Source organism: Cryptomeria japonica, chromosome 10, assembly GCF_030272615.1.
Source record: "Cryptomeria japonica chromosome 10, Sugi_1.0, whole genome shotgun sequence".
Classification (NCBI taxonomy): domain Eukaryota; kingdom Viridiplantae; phylum Streptophyta; class Pinopsida; order Cupressales; family Cupressaceae; genus Cryptomeria; species Cryptomeria japonica.
In genome coordinates this window covers 356,604,946-356,619,225 of record NC_081414.1, presented here as the reverse complement: position 1 = coordinate 356,619,225, position 14,280 = coordinate 356,604,946, and the positions used below count along the sequence as shown (strand labels likewise).

Below are 14,280 nucleotides of genomic sequence, written 5' to 3'. Positions count from 1 at the left end.
GAGTTATCAATGATCTGTCTCGTAATGCACCTCTAAGTTCTGGTTGTAGATCATGTTTGTTTCAAGCAAGGCAGGCGTTGGAACAGTGTTGTTCTTCAAGACAAGGAGCCCAGGCAATGTCAGTAAGCTGCACACTTAGATTTGAGATATACCCATTTGTTGAATCCGGAAATCTGTCATCCTCACCCTCACCTTCCCCTGAGGCGTCATCACCACCTCCGACAACATCCCACACCAGTTCTCTGCCGGTAGCCCTCGGTCCTTCTGAGCCAACTTCTCAGGGGAAATCAAGTATTATCTCTGCTCACCTAATTTAATGTTTTCTTCAATTTTTCTCTTGAATATGCTTGTTAGATGGGTTTGCCTTGGGTATCTGATCTCTTCGCTTTCAGTAAATAACAATAAAGATTTTGTCCCGCAGAGAAATCCTCAAAGACATTACCTATAGTACTGGGGCTTGTGATAGGCGTGGTTCTGGTGTTACTCATTTGTTTAATTGCTATGAGAAAAAGAGTGAAATCTGCCATTTTCGGGAGGCCAATAACTACTGCTACCCATAACGAAGGTGTTGCTTCTGATTTTAATCTGTGTTTTTTACTTTTGTCTTTGATTGGTTTTAATGTAACTTTTGATTCTGTGAACTTAATCTGTTTTTCTGATCCTACAGACAGGCATGCATTTTCTCCTCAATCCGGGTTACATCAACAGGAACAATGTTTTATTTTCAGCTTGGAAGAACTTGCAGAATCTACTGAAAATTTTCATGATAATAATAAACTTGGAGAGGGGGTTTTCGGTTCGGTATACGTCAACAGGAACAACGTTTTATCTTCAGCTTGGAAGAACTTGCAGAAGCCACCAAAAATTTCCTGATAAAAATAAACTTGGAGAGGGGGGTTTCGGTTCGGTATACAAGGTCGGACTATACTCTAACCTTCACCTGAAGAAATACTGCTTAGGTAGACCAGAAAGTCTGTTAAAATAGACATGTAGGGATCTAATTCTTTTTTAATCTTTCAGGGAACAACCAAGGACGGTAAGCAAATAGCAGTGAAAAAACTGTCTGCAAAGTCTAGGCAAGGTAAAGAAGAATTTATGAATGAAGTGAAGCTTATGGCCAATGTTCAGCACCTAAACCTTGTGAAGCTATTTGGATGTTGCGTTGAGGGAGATGAAAGGTTGATTGTCTATGAGTATTTACCCAACAAGAGCCTTGACACCTTTCTTTTTGGTAATTTACATCTGGACCTTTATTTAATCTTTAGTATTGCAGCTCTTGTTTGAAAGATGACAGAGTTTTAGATTTGGGGTTACAGATCCAAAAAAGCGTAGACTGTTAGATTGGGAAAAGCGGTATAACATTATCATTGGAGTGGCTCGTGGCCTTCTCTATCTGCATGAAGATTCACAGATGAAAATCATTCACAAAGACATTAAAGCAAACAATATTTTGCTTGACGACAAACTTCATCCAAAGATAGCTGACTTTGGCCTCGCTAAACTTTTTGGGGAGGATGAGTCGTATGTACAAACCAGAGTTGCAGACACATAGTAAGGATAATACCAAAGCTCCATGGAGACAAAAGATCGGATAATACCTTAAGCTTAAACAACGAACCCTAACACTAAAAGCTTTATTTTGGCACTGCGATTTACAAACGAAATGAACAGTTATAAATTTTGTTCTGAAAGCACAGAAAAACGAATACAGTAAAAACGAGAAAAATAGTCCAAATTGCCGGCCTGTTCAAAATTAAGGACCCTGTTTAGAAGTATTTACCGTCTCTTCACGAACAAATCGCAGTCTCCGTGAGCGTTCACAACAAATTTGAGTTACTTGATCCTCTTCTGCAAGGTCCTACCTTCTTTTGCCCTGCAATTGCAATTAATGGGGGAGCCGAATCCAAATGATTGATGAAAACGCAACCGCATGCAGGCAGCCACACCAATCTACACCACAGGTGGAATGTAAACCCCAACCACGCGTTGCATGAGCTGTCGCAGAAAGCCTGTCGGGAAAAAATGGCGGCAACGGGAAATCCGCATTTTTGCGGCGTGAGACAATTCCGGTGGGGGTCAAACCCCACAGGAATTGCCTATCGGCAAATTATATAGGATCAAGCTTGTAGTCTATACCACGATCAACATAATTTATTCGCTGTATAAACAAAGAATGCATTTCTAGGATCACACTTTATCCATATGTGAGTAGCTGCAACAACCAGTGTACCCAAAATAGGAAAAGTTCAAATCCAAAGTTTTTATAGCTGTCATATATCAATGAATCAATGTATAGTACAGTATTCATTTACCTGTTACAGATTTGACACTGCCGATGTATTAAGAATTTGTTCAAAGTATTAATATTAGTATTGCACATTGATCCATTGATATAAGAAAATTACCAAAATAGACAGTCATTATTGGACATGAGATGTATAATAACTGCTGTGATACTTAATTGCTCAGTGAGTATAAGCCAACATATCCCTATATTTTAATAAGATATAGAAACATGAATTTTTTTTATACTTTCATAGCCTAATTTATCTGCTTTTAAGATGCTGTCTGCAAGATTCAAATTCTTCCAAACCCTTTTACTATAGTAAAAATATAAAAGAAACATATTCTCGATTTCACAAATTTACAGAACTTGATACATTCTATTATAAATTAGACTACAGCCATTTATTAAAAAAATAAAATTAATACAACTACAAATTAATATTTTATTGATGGAGCAGCAGGTAGATTTCACTGGTTCAGGAAACAGTTAAAATTAAAATACGACAATGTACAAATAGAAATGCAATGAAGGAACCCTAAAAGCCAAGAAGAGTGGCTACAACAGAATGACAGAAAATCTAAGAGCATGGGCAAAAGCTCAGTGGCATGGATACACAGCTTCTCACATCGAAGATAAACGAGTAAGCTTCTGGCCATATATTCAGCTCCCCACTATCTATATCTATACAAATTATAAGGCTGACATAGCCCTCAGTTTTCTGAATTACCCAAATATAATCTCCCCCAACACAAATCACTCCAGGAAACAAAATTTTGGGCAATACAATAGATTCATATTCAGATATCCAATGCCCAGAAGGCTCATCAAGCTCAGAAAAAATCAAAGTATCTGTATATGCTGGGAATACCATTGGCTCACGTTTACAAACCCTTATAATTCTGCCTTTGTACATCACAATTCCCAATGGCTGGCTCACACCTACAGTCCCCCAAATATAAAGAGACTTGGTATTGCTATCTCCATTCAGATTATACATACCCCCATCAGCCCCATTTTCAGAAAACAAGTACATTTTCTGGTTCTTTATTAAGATGCTTGAAAAAAACCTAACTGTCATTTGTCCAGGCAATCTTTCCTCTATGTGAGCGTCTCTTATATCCCATCTCTGACTTCCAGATCTATAAATCAAAACAACAAATTTCTTTCTTCTAAGAAGATAAAGATTTCCAACTACAACAATTACCTCATAACTCTTTTCTTTTGGATCAAACTTGAGCTTCACAGCCACATCATCATGATATTTTTTCATGTAACATGAAATCTTGCTTTTTCTGGTCAGTCTTGCATCTTCAAGACAATGAGACTGCATAGTCAATGGATTGATCACTCTAAGGGTTCCTTTTCTCTTGCAGCTGTAAATCAACAGGCCCCCGTCTCCAGCTCTGAGAAACCATTCTGAGTTACTGCATCTCCACTCATCATCATTAAAAACCTTCTTGTACCTTAGCGTTCTATTGACATCATAGAGAGCAACCCCATTAGAAGACCCACTTGTTTCATCATAAAGATCCATGATTAGCCACATTTGCATATTGTTCTGCTCCCACAGATTGTGAAAGTAAGCAGAGCTAGAAATAAGACTTTGCCATGAAGTACTAACAATTTGAACTTGGAACAGAGTATGAAGAGGGAGCTGGCAAAATATTATGTTCAAGATGTCCTCTGGAACATAACCTTTGAAAATTGATTCTTCCCTGCCTTCTAACTTTTTGTTTGAGCCATCCTCTCTACATGAGCTGATTCTAAGTGTTGAACTCTCAACTTTCTCCATGGCATGTATACACTTGCTTGATCCATCCTCTGTGCATGAGCCAGTTTTAAGGGTAAGCCAATTGGTATAAAGTCCAGTTGATCCAGAATCACTTTTCTTCTCTGCAGCCGTTGCTTTACCCTTGCTTGAGCCTGAGCCATCTTGTCTCCATGGCCCAATACCAAGTGTGAGCCAGTTTGTATAAGGCTGTTCACTTGTACTTGAAAATCTTTGCAAAATATCCCCTTCTTTCTCTTCACTGATAATGCTGTTCCAGCAGATTCTCATCCTCTTAACACCAAGACCATGGATGAACCTTGTATTCTCAGCTTCTCTCCTGGAAGCCATCATTTATATGTGAGCTGCCTCCAACAAACCCTTGTGGTTAATAGATTTAAAAATTGCATTATAAGGAACTCTTGAGCTATTTCCAAAAGCTCGGTAATATGGAAAGTTTGGACCGAACCAAAGCATTTTGGAGCCTTGCATTGTTCTGTGTCAAATTTTTTTGGAGTTCAGCATAAATTTCAACCAAAGTTTGACTTTCGGTTCAGAATTTTGCTTTGCATAATCTGTAGAGTGTTAATTTTACAACATGTACCTCCGTCCATTTCATAGTTTCGAGTATCTAGGGTCTCATGGTAGGCTATTGCAGCACAATCAGAGGTTTCAAAAAAGTATTTATAATTTTTTTTATTGTTGGAATTAAGATATTTCAGATTAGAAGTAAGGTTATAGAGAAGAGGTTATGTTAAAATGACAGATGGTGTTAGTTAAAATTATGAAATTTCTAAAGTTCATATATTTTTTTTAGTCAATAACTTTTTTAAATTTGATTGTATAGATTTTTATGTTAAAATGACAGGTGGTGTTAGTTAAAATTATGAAATTTCCAAAGTTCATATTGATTTTTAGTCAATATTTTTTTTAAATTTGACTCGGTAGATTTTTATTACCAAGTTTCTATCAAACTCCTAAATTTGATCCAAAACATATGTAATAAAAATCTATCAGAAAAATTGGTACAAAAAAGTCATGTTAGTGTAATGATACTAAATTTAACATTTAATTGTAATATATATAATTATATTTAAATTAAAATTTTGATACTTGAGATTTCAAGTGTGTTTTGGAAAGGAACTTTTTAAAATTTCATTGAGATTTCAAGTGGGTTTTATGGGAAAGAGATTATGTTTAAGTGATCACTCATGTGACTTAAAATAGTGTAATTTTCATAGTTCATATTGATTTTTGCACAACCATGTGTTTTGAGAAAACATTTTTGAACTTCATTTGAGCTTGGAAGTGGATTTTATGAGGAAGAGGCTATGTTAAAGTGATAGGTCATGTTAGTTAAAATAATGAAATTTCCATATTCATATTGATTTTTAGCAAATACACACAAGTGTGTGTATATATATGGATATATACATACATAAATTAATATTTTCAAATATAGACATTAATTCTGTATTTTTATTATTCAAAGTACATATTCTTGAAAGAGTTAAAATTTGATATTTATGTCTTTTTCTTTGATGTTTTGAGACTTTTGCTTTTATATATATAGTTGAAGATATAGTAATAGAAAATAATTTATATAATTTTATTTTATGTCTTTTTCTTTGATGTTTTGAGACTTTTTCTTTTATATATATTTGAAGATATAGTAATAGAAAATAATTTATATAATTTTTTTTTTCAAACAAAAGGAGCAAATTTTTTTGTTAAAAATATTATTGTTAATATTAATTTAAATCAAAAGAATAATTATTAAGCCGAGAGGCTTCTACAATGGCAGCAAATTTATGCGTCAACATTTGGGGGTTTTCAATAATTTTGACGGTCATTTGGTTTTCAATTATTTAAGGTTTAAAATATAATTGGTTTTCAATTATTTAAGATTTAAAATATAATTAACTAATATAGAAAGTAAAATAATTAATAGATTAATAGATTTGGTTTTCAAAACGGTTACGACACAGTTTCACTCCATTCGATAATTAAAAATTGCAAAAACAGTAGTGCACCATTCTTTGAAGGGATCAATTGTGCAGTTTCATTGTGAGATAGAGGTATGTAATATTGTTTTACAGCTTTCATATTGTAGGTTTGTTGAATCTATTTTATTTGCAGAATCATCAGCATATTAATATTCAACTTTTGGAAAGCTATCTGGATTGATTCTTTGTAGTTATGTGACGGGTAAAGATGTGGAGACATTTACACCAAAGCAATTGGGTTATCTTGAAGAAAATCTTGTGCTTGCAGCAAAGAAAGTTCGAGAGAAAGCAAGGTAACATTGACACAAGCATTTAATTTTCTTCTTAAAATAGTTGTTATCTATTAACAGCATGAATTTTCCACACTTTATAATTTCAGTATGCATTGATCTCTGGTTTTGATTCTTAATATTTACCAACATCAATGTTTCCAATATGAAAACAAAATAAAATCAGTTTCATGTTATTGATGGATTGTAATATAAGATCTAAAATCGCGAAGATGAAAATAAATAAAACCAATTTTATCTTATAGGATCGTGGAAATATGATCCAAAATATTGATATTATAAAATGCTGCAAAACTGAATCCAAAAATCTACACATACTGAGTCTTCATCTCCTAAATGTGTTTACTTTGATATTGGTTGTGTATAGGTAATTGGATTCCAGCATAAGTGCTTTATTCTCAAGGAATGGGTGGGTATTACCTACAAATTCATTCATTTGGTTAAAGACTTTAGATTTTTATAGTCAAATGATATCTTTAGAAGAATTGCAAAATCAATAATATGAAAAGCATACAAATTCCAGCTAAACTTTGTAACACTAATATTTGTCTGTTCCATCCTGTAGCTTATAAATCTAGAAAACAGTGAAGAAAATAGTCTAAACGATTGTAACTCGAAGGGGCAAGAAAATGGTCTAAACGATTGTAACTCAGAGGGGCAAACTCCTCCACCTACATTTTGTGTACAACCAAGCCAGTCGAACTTGCAAGGCAGTGGTGTTTACGTGCATGTATGATGATGTTGCTTCGTGGACGAAAGCACATATTTTTATACCATAAATAGATTTGCAAAAAAAAGTATCTGTAAAAAACCTTGTTCTGGCAATTATAGTGAAAAAAAAAGAAGAAGAAGAAGTTATGGTGCACACTTTGTTTAAGAATGATAAAAAGAAAAGTAAGAAATTAAAAACTGAAAAAATAGATATCCTATTTTCAATGCGTCATTTTAACTAAGTCATGGGTAGAGGAGGGTTGATTTGGATTGGGGTTGTAGAGGGATTCTTTAACTTTTATTCATTTGTGAATTTTTCTAGGTTGACATTTATTCACTTTCAAAAGATTTAGGGTTTTTAAATTATAATAAACTTTGAAGCTATTTTAAAATGTATTTATTTCATTAGAACAAAGCTTCACAGTAATTATTTCATAAAAAAATTCAAATAAGGAAAAACAATATTCATAAGAAAATTACATAATATTAAATACTTTTTTAATATTTTATAAAAAATGACATAAGTGTTATGAATGCATTATCCTACAATAGTTACCTATTTATAGCCTTACCTTAACACTAAACTCTATTTAACTATAACCTTAACCCCTAAACCTAATCTCTCTAAATAAATGCAAACCCTAACGTAATCTTAAAGTTAACTCTAATCATATAGTTTTTAAATTTTCCAAGTTATATCATAAAAGTTTAAACCCTTAATTAATTTTTTGGTTTGATTACCATTATTTGAATTTTAAAATTTGAATTTTTTTTCATGCAAAAACAAAAAGGGTAGAATAGAAATTTTGTTAATATATTTAGATTAATTTCTTTTCTTTTTTCAATTTCACAACTAAAAGCATAATCTAACAATTTATTATCAAATAACTTTTACTAATGCCTATAGAGTATAAGTTTAAGTTTTATTTTAAAATTTATAAATAAGGAAACAAAATATTCATAAGAAAAGTACATAATAATAAAGATTCTTTTAATATTTTATAAAAAATGATTATAAGTGTTATGAATGCATTATCCTACAATAGTTACCTACTAGCCTTACCTTCAAACTAAACTCTAATTCACTATAACCTTAACCCCTAAACCTAATCTCTCTAATTTAATGCTAGCCCTAACCTAACCTTAAAGTTAACTCTAACAATATAATTTTTAAAATTATATCATAAAGGTTAGCCCTTCATTAATGTTTTGGTTTGATTACCATTAGGCTTTGATAAACTTTAATTTAAGAATACTCTAATCATTGTTTTAGTTTTAAATTTATTCTAAAACTAATTATTGATTCATTTAACAACATTAAAAAAATACAAATCCTAACTATAATGAAAACCTTACCATAATAAAACCCTCACCTTGACAATATCTCTAATCTAGACCTGATTGAACTCTAAACCATAACTTGACCCTAAACTTAAATATAACCTAAAACACAATAAGTTCTATAGAGATGTTCAAATTGATGAAAATGCACTTAATGACCTTACATGTAATTCAGATGAGAACATTTTTGATCAATTGAATTCTGTTCATATGGAGTTTGATTCAGACACAAATGAATATGTATTTGCGGGTCCAATATTGGAGATGGATGAAGAAAACATTATTAATCACACTACATCAATGGCCTCTAAACCTCCAAATGCTTGAAGAGAAATGGAACTAATTAATGCATGGGTAAATAATCCTAATGTGGATCCTGGATCACTAATTGATTGGCCAGGAATTGGAGCATCTCCAATAAATGAGTATGTCACTGAAGGATTACTTGATATGGCTTTTCCAACACTATTCCCAAATGGACAGTGTGATTGGATAGAACCACGAATAAAGAGAGTCCATCTACATGAGTTTGTTAAGCATTTACTTCGATATAGAGATCATCGTTTTGGCCGACACCCAAGATTTAGATATTATATGATGAATATGATTATGCGACATCGTGCACAAAACTCATCTGCAGTGTTTGTCAAAAAGAGCTTCAAGAGATGCCAATCACAATCAATGAGTTACGAGAACATATGGAAAATATACCACACTCACATCTAGCTGATCGTTTGATGCGTTTTGGCACAACACTAAGGGGTACAAGGTCTTATTGGGCAAAATGTCGAGCTGAATTATTTGACCTCTTGCATCAAATTGGTACACCAACAATTTTCTTTACTTTGAGTGCAGCAGATATGTACTGGCCAGATTTGCATGCATTAATGCCAGGGACACAACCAACTAATCCACAAGAAGCACAAAAATGGAGGCGTCAAAATATTATTGACTACCCACATATTGTGGCATATTACATGCACCTACGCTATACAATGTTTAGAAAGGAAATACTGCAAAAGGGAATGAAGGCAAAAGATTATTGGTCAAGATATGAATGGCAACATAGAGGATCACCACATGTGCATGGATTCATATGGTTAGAGGGAGCACCTAACATAGACAATCTTGATTGGAAAAATCATGATGAAGTAAAACATGCTAAAAAATACTTTGATTCTATTATCCACGCATGGAATCCACGAGGGGATCCACATCAACGAAACATACAGGTATGATGTTAATTCTCAATTGTATATATTCATTTTGAAATATATTATACTTAAAGATTTATATTTTCTTTAATAAAATATGTTATATCATTAAAGATAGGTCTTACAAAATTTTACACAACATCCATGCCTTCGAAATACACAACAACTAAACCAGATTGACTTAGCACGTAACTATGAAGAGTTGCTCAATTGTGTTGAACGCCATACAATGTGTAAAGAGGGTGCTTGCCTTCGTAAAAAACGAGGAAGAATGGTTTGTAGGTAAGATATTTATATATTCAAAAAATTAGTACTAATAAATAATTAAAATATTTATGTAAACTAACAATTCACTCTTTGTTTGTAGGTACAATGCACCATGGCCATTACACCTAGATGGATCAAAATTATTTGAAGACCCAGCCACAGGAGATAAAGTGTATGAACCTGCAAGAAATGATGATAGAGTAAACACGCATAATCGTAACATACTTCAGTTGTGGAGAGCAAATGTAGATTGGCAACCAGTTCTTTCAAGACATGCTGTAATGAATTATATTGCAAAGTATGCGGCAAAAGCAGAAAAGAGTTCAGAAAGTTATCATCAAATGTTAATGCGACTTGCAAATATAGAAAATCCTGATGAAGCAGCATCAAGGGCATATAGGAGACTTCTAACAGAAACACTCATTGAGAGGGACATTGGAGCACAAGAAACATGTCATATGTTACTAGAGTTACCATTGGTAGAAAGTAGTAGAGTTTTTGTTACTTTAAATGTTTCAAGAGAGGTGTTCAAGCCAATAATAACAAATGAAGAAAATGATGATGAACATCACCTAAAACATTTCATTGAAGGATACATGGATAGACCATATGCAATGGAAAGTGTCACACTTATAGATGCAGCTAGATCATGGACTTATAATTCCAAGAGAAAAAGAGATAACAAATGGGAAGCAAGGACTATAGCAGCTATTGTGAGGGTGTTTCCAAGATTTACCACCGTACCTACACGTCAATCAGAAAAATGGGTTGATTTTTGTTGGTCAGAGTTATTGTTGTACAAGCCATTTCGTAATATCCAAAGAGATATTGGACTTGATGATAACATAGTTATATCAAATTGGGAGTCACTCAACTATAATCCATGGCATTTGGAACGAAGGATTATAACAAATGAAACTGAAGATCATAATGATTCTGAAGATGATGATGATTTACCAAATAATCAAAATACAATCGAACATGAGTGGGAGATCATATCAAGACTACATCGTGGACAAATTATGGATGTAACAGAAATAGATATGTTGGGAAGAAGAGATATTGATAAACAAAATCCATGGAGTGCAGAATATCAAGGAGATGATTACACAAATATAGCAATAAATTTTATCAACACTATGAAAGAGAATGGCTTATTAATACCTGATGATATGATGTCAAGTATATCATATGGAACTTTAGGTGCTAAGCAAAAAAAAGCACTTGATATTATTATGTCACATTATAATCAAGTTGACAATGCCATGCCACTATACATGATAATTCAAGGAACAGCTGGAACAGGTAAATCATATCTGATTCATGCAATTCGTCAAACTCTTAATGATGCATCAGGATCACAATGTTCTCCCTTATTATTACTAGCACCAACTGGAGTTGCAGCATTTAACATTGGTGCATCAACAATTCATTCAACTCTACGAATACCTATTGCAGATTTTGCTGAATTAGAAGGCACAAGACTCACAAGTCTCCAAGAAGAAATTCAACATATTAAATATATATTGATTGACGAAATGAGTTTTATTGGACAAAATTTGTTACAAAATATTGATTCAAGACTGCGTCAAGCTTTTCCTGAAAAATCAAACATGAGTTTTGGTGGAAGATCAATCATTTTGGTAGGAGATTTGGGACAACTACCTCCTGTTAGTGACAAACCACCTTATGATAGTAATGTGCGTGCAAAATTATTATGGCAAGAGTTTAAGACAGTTGTTACTTTGGATAAGGTGTTTAGACAAGATGGAGAAACTGAAGACCAACAAAGGTTTCGCCAATTACTCACAAATATTAGAGATGCACATCCAACTATAGATGATTGGAAATTATTGATGACAAGAACAGATGCTTCATTACATCCAACAATTAAGGAGGAGTTTGATAATAATATTCATCTATTTACAACAAATGACAATGTGCATAACCATAATAGAAAAAAGTTATATGCATTAAGAAGACCAATAGCCCGAAGCATTGCAAGTAAAGAAGGTAGTACTAATCCAGCAGGAGGTCAAAATGATGAGTTAGATGTTGAATTATTAATTTCTAAGGATGCAAGGGTCATGTTAACATATAATTTATGGATAGAAGCGGGTCTTGTGAATGGAGCTTTAGGATACATCCGAAATATCATATACAAACCTGGATGTGCCCCACCAGATCCACCAACATATGTTATGGTTGAATTTGACAATTATTCTGGACTTCCTTTTGAAGATGCATCTCCTAATTTGATTCCTATTTCACCAATACAAAGGGGCCGTACACGTCAATTGCCACTACGATTGGCTTGGGCACTAACAATCCATAAATCATAAGGATTGACTCTTTCAAAGGCAACAATTGACATAGGACCAAGAGAAAGGTCAGGATTAACATTTGTTGCTATATCACATGTTAAGGCCTTGGATGGAATTAGAATCTCACCACCATTTTCATATGATCGTTATGAAAAAATGAAGACAGGAAAGCAACTCACCAAAAGGAAAGCAGAGGAAGAAAGACTCAAATCTTTGGAAACATAATATTTTTATGTAATGTATACATTGTTGAATTGAACTCTTCTATTAAATTGGGATTAAATTTGTGTTTTTAAAGATGAAATGTTGCATTTAATATGAATTCCTATTGTACACTCCATTGAATAGGATAGGCATCATGATTTGTAAAGGATAAATATGCTTTATTTAAAACAAAAGGTGATAAATTAATACTTTACATGTTGCGTTGCGGAAGCTACTAGCCTAGATATCTTAATACATCTATCTAAAATACGCCAAGAGATATCAGTCTCGAGGCGCCTAAATATTTTCAACAACAATTTAAAATAGGCGCCTCGAGACTGATATCTCTCAACGTATTTTAGATAGATGTATTAAGATATCTAGGCTAGTCATATAGTTTTTAAATTTTCCAAGTTATATCATAAAAGTTTAAACCCTTAATTAATTTTTTGGTTTGATTACCATTATTTGAATTTTAAAATTTGAATTTTTTTTCATGCAAAAACAAAAAGGGTAGAATAGAAATTTTGTTAATATATTTAGATTAATTTCTTTTCTTTTTTCAATTTCACAACTAAAAGCATAATCTAACAATTTATTATCAAATAACTTTTACTAATGCCTATAGAGTATAAGTTTAAGTTTTATTTTAAAATTTATAAATAAGGAAACAAAATATTCATAAGAAAAGTACATAATAATAAAGATTCTTTTAATATTTTATAAAAAATGATTATAAGTGTTATGAATGCATTATCCTACAATAGTTACCTACTAGCCTTACCTTCAAACTAAACTCTAATTCACTATAACCTTAACCCCTAAACCTAATCTCTCTAATTTAATGCCAGCCCTAACCTAACCTTAAAGTTAACTCTAACAATATAATTTTTAAAATTATATCATAAAGGTTAGCCCTTCATTAATGTTTTGGTTTGATTACCATTAGGCTTTGATAAACTTTAAAAGAATACTCTAATCATTGTTTTAGTTTTACATTTATTCTAAAACTAATTATTGATTCATTTAACAACATTAAAAAAATACAAATCCTAACTATAATGAAAACCTTACCATAATAAAACCCTCACCTTGACAATATCTCTAATCTAGACCTGATTGAACTCTAAACCATAACTTGACCCTAAACTTAAATTTAACCCTAACTTCACCCTTACTACAATCCTAACCCTAACCCTTAACACTAACACTTAACCTATGATATAAACCCTAACCCTTAAGATAATCCTAAACGTAACCCTAATCCTAAGCCTAACCATAATCTTAACCTTATCCCTAACCTTAACCCTAACCATGATATAAATCCAAACCTTAACCATTAGCCTAACCCTAAAAATGATGTAAACCCTAACTGCAATCCTAACCCTAACCCTTAACCCTAACTCTAACCCTCTAATCCAAAACGCTAACTCTAACCCTTTAATATAAAACCCTAAATCCTAACCCCTAACCCTAACTCTAACCTTAAACCCTAAATCCATAACCTAACCATTAACCTAACCCTAACAATGATGTAAACCCTTACTACAATCCTAACCCTAACCATTAACCTAACCCTTAAAGAGATGCAAACCATAACCATTAGCCAAACCCTAACCCTAACCATGTTGTAAATCCAAACTATACCCATTAACTTAACCCTAACAATGATATAAACCATAAACATAATCCTAATCCTAACCCTAACCCGATGATATAAACCCTAACCATTAACCTAACCCTAACAATGATGTAATCCCTAACTACAATCCTAACCCTAACCCTTAAAACCGTAACTCTAAGCCTCTAATATAAACCTTAAACCCTTAACCCCAATCTTAATGTTGTGATATAAACCCTAACCCTAA

General features: G+C 32.8%; 2 protein-coding genes across 7 annotated transcripts in view; one reads left to right on the top strand and one right to left on the bottom strand.

Annotated features, from left to right (window-relative positions):
- Positions 1-4,690, bottom strand: part of LOC131042804 (uncharacterized) — a 107,022-nt gene extending 102,332 nt beyond the window's left edge. For 5 of the 6 annotated variants that reach the window (XR_009359211.1, XM_059213400.1, XM_057976126.2 and 2 more), the window contains exon 1: positions 3,492-4,690. Coding sequence is in view for 4 of the 6 variants with exons in the window: in XM_059213400.1 (XP_059069383.1) it covers positions 3,492-4,409 (918 nt within the window). In the remaining 2 variants the exon portion in view is untranslated. Of the gene's footprint in view, positions 1-1,780; positions 2,405-3,491 lie in introns of those variants that run through there. The other variant, XR_009105314.2, reaches the window with a different exon arrangement.
- A 4,046-nt stretch (positions 4,691-8,736) lies between these two features.
- On the top strand, positions 8,737-12,226 carry LOC131078179 (uncharacterized). The gene is made up of 4 exons (XM_059212489.1): positions 8,737-8,885; positions 9,044-9,635; positions 9,736-9,899; positions 9,985-12,226. The coding sequence occupies exons 1-4, from the start codon at positions 8,737-8,739 to the stop codon at positions 12,224-12,226; spliced, it is 3,147 nt and encodes a 1,048-aa protein (XP_059068472.1).
- Positions 12,227-14,280: the final 2,054 nt, after the last annotated feature.

Bases quoted from the DNA above. Each gene is read 5' to 3' on its own strand.
- LOC131078179 (XM_059212489.1), top strand. From the start codon at position 8,737: ATGGAACTAATTAATGCATGGGTAAATAATCCTAATGTGGATCCTGGA. The intron at 9,636-9,735 runs GTATGATGTTAA...CATTAAAGATAG, and splicing joins CACATCAACGAAACATACAG to GTCTTACAAAATTTTACACA. The intron at 9,900-9,984 runs GTAAGATATTTA...CTTTGTTTGTAG, and splicing joins CGAGGAAGAATGGTTTGTAG to GTACAATGCACCATGGCCAT.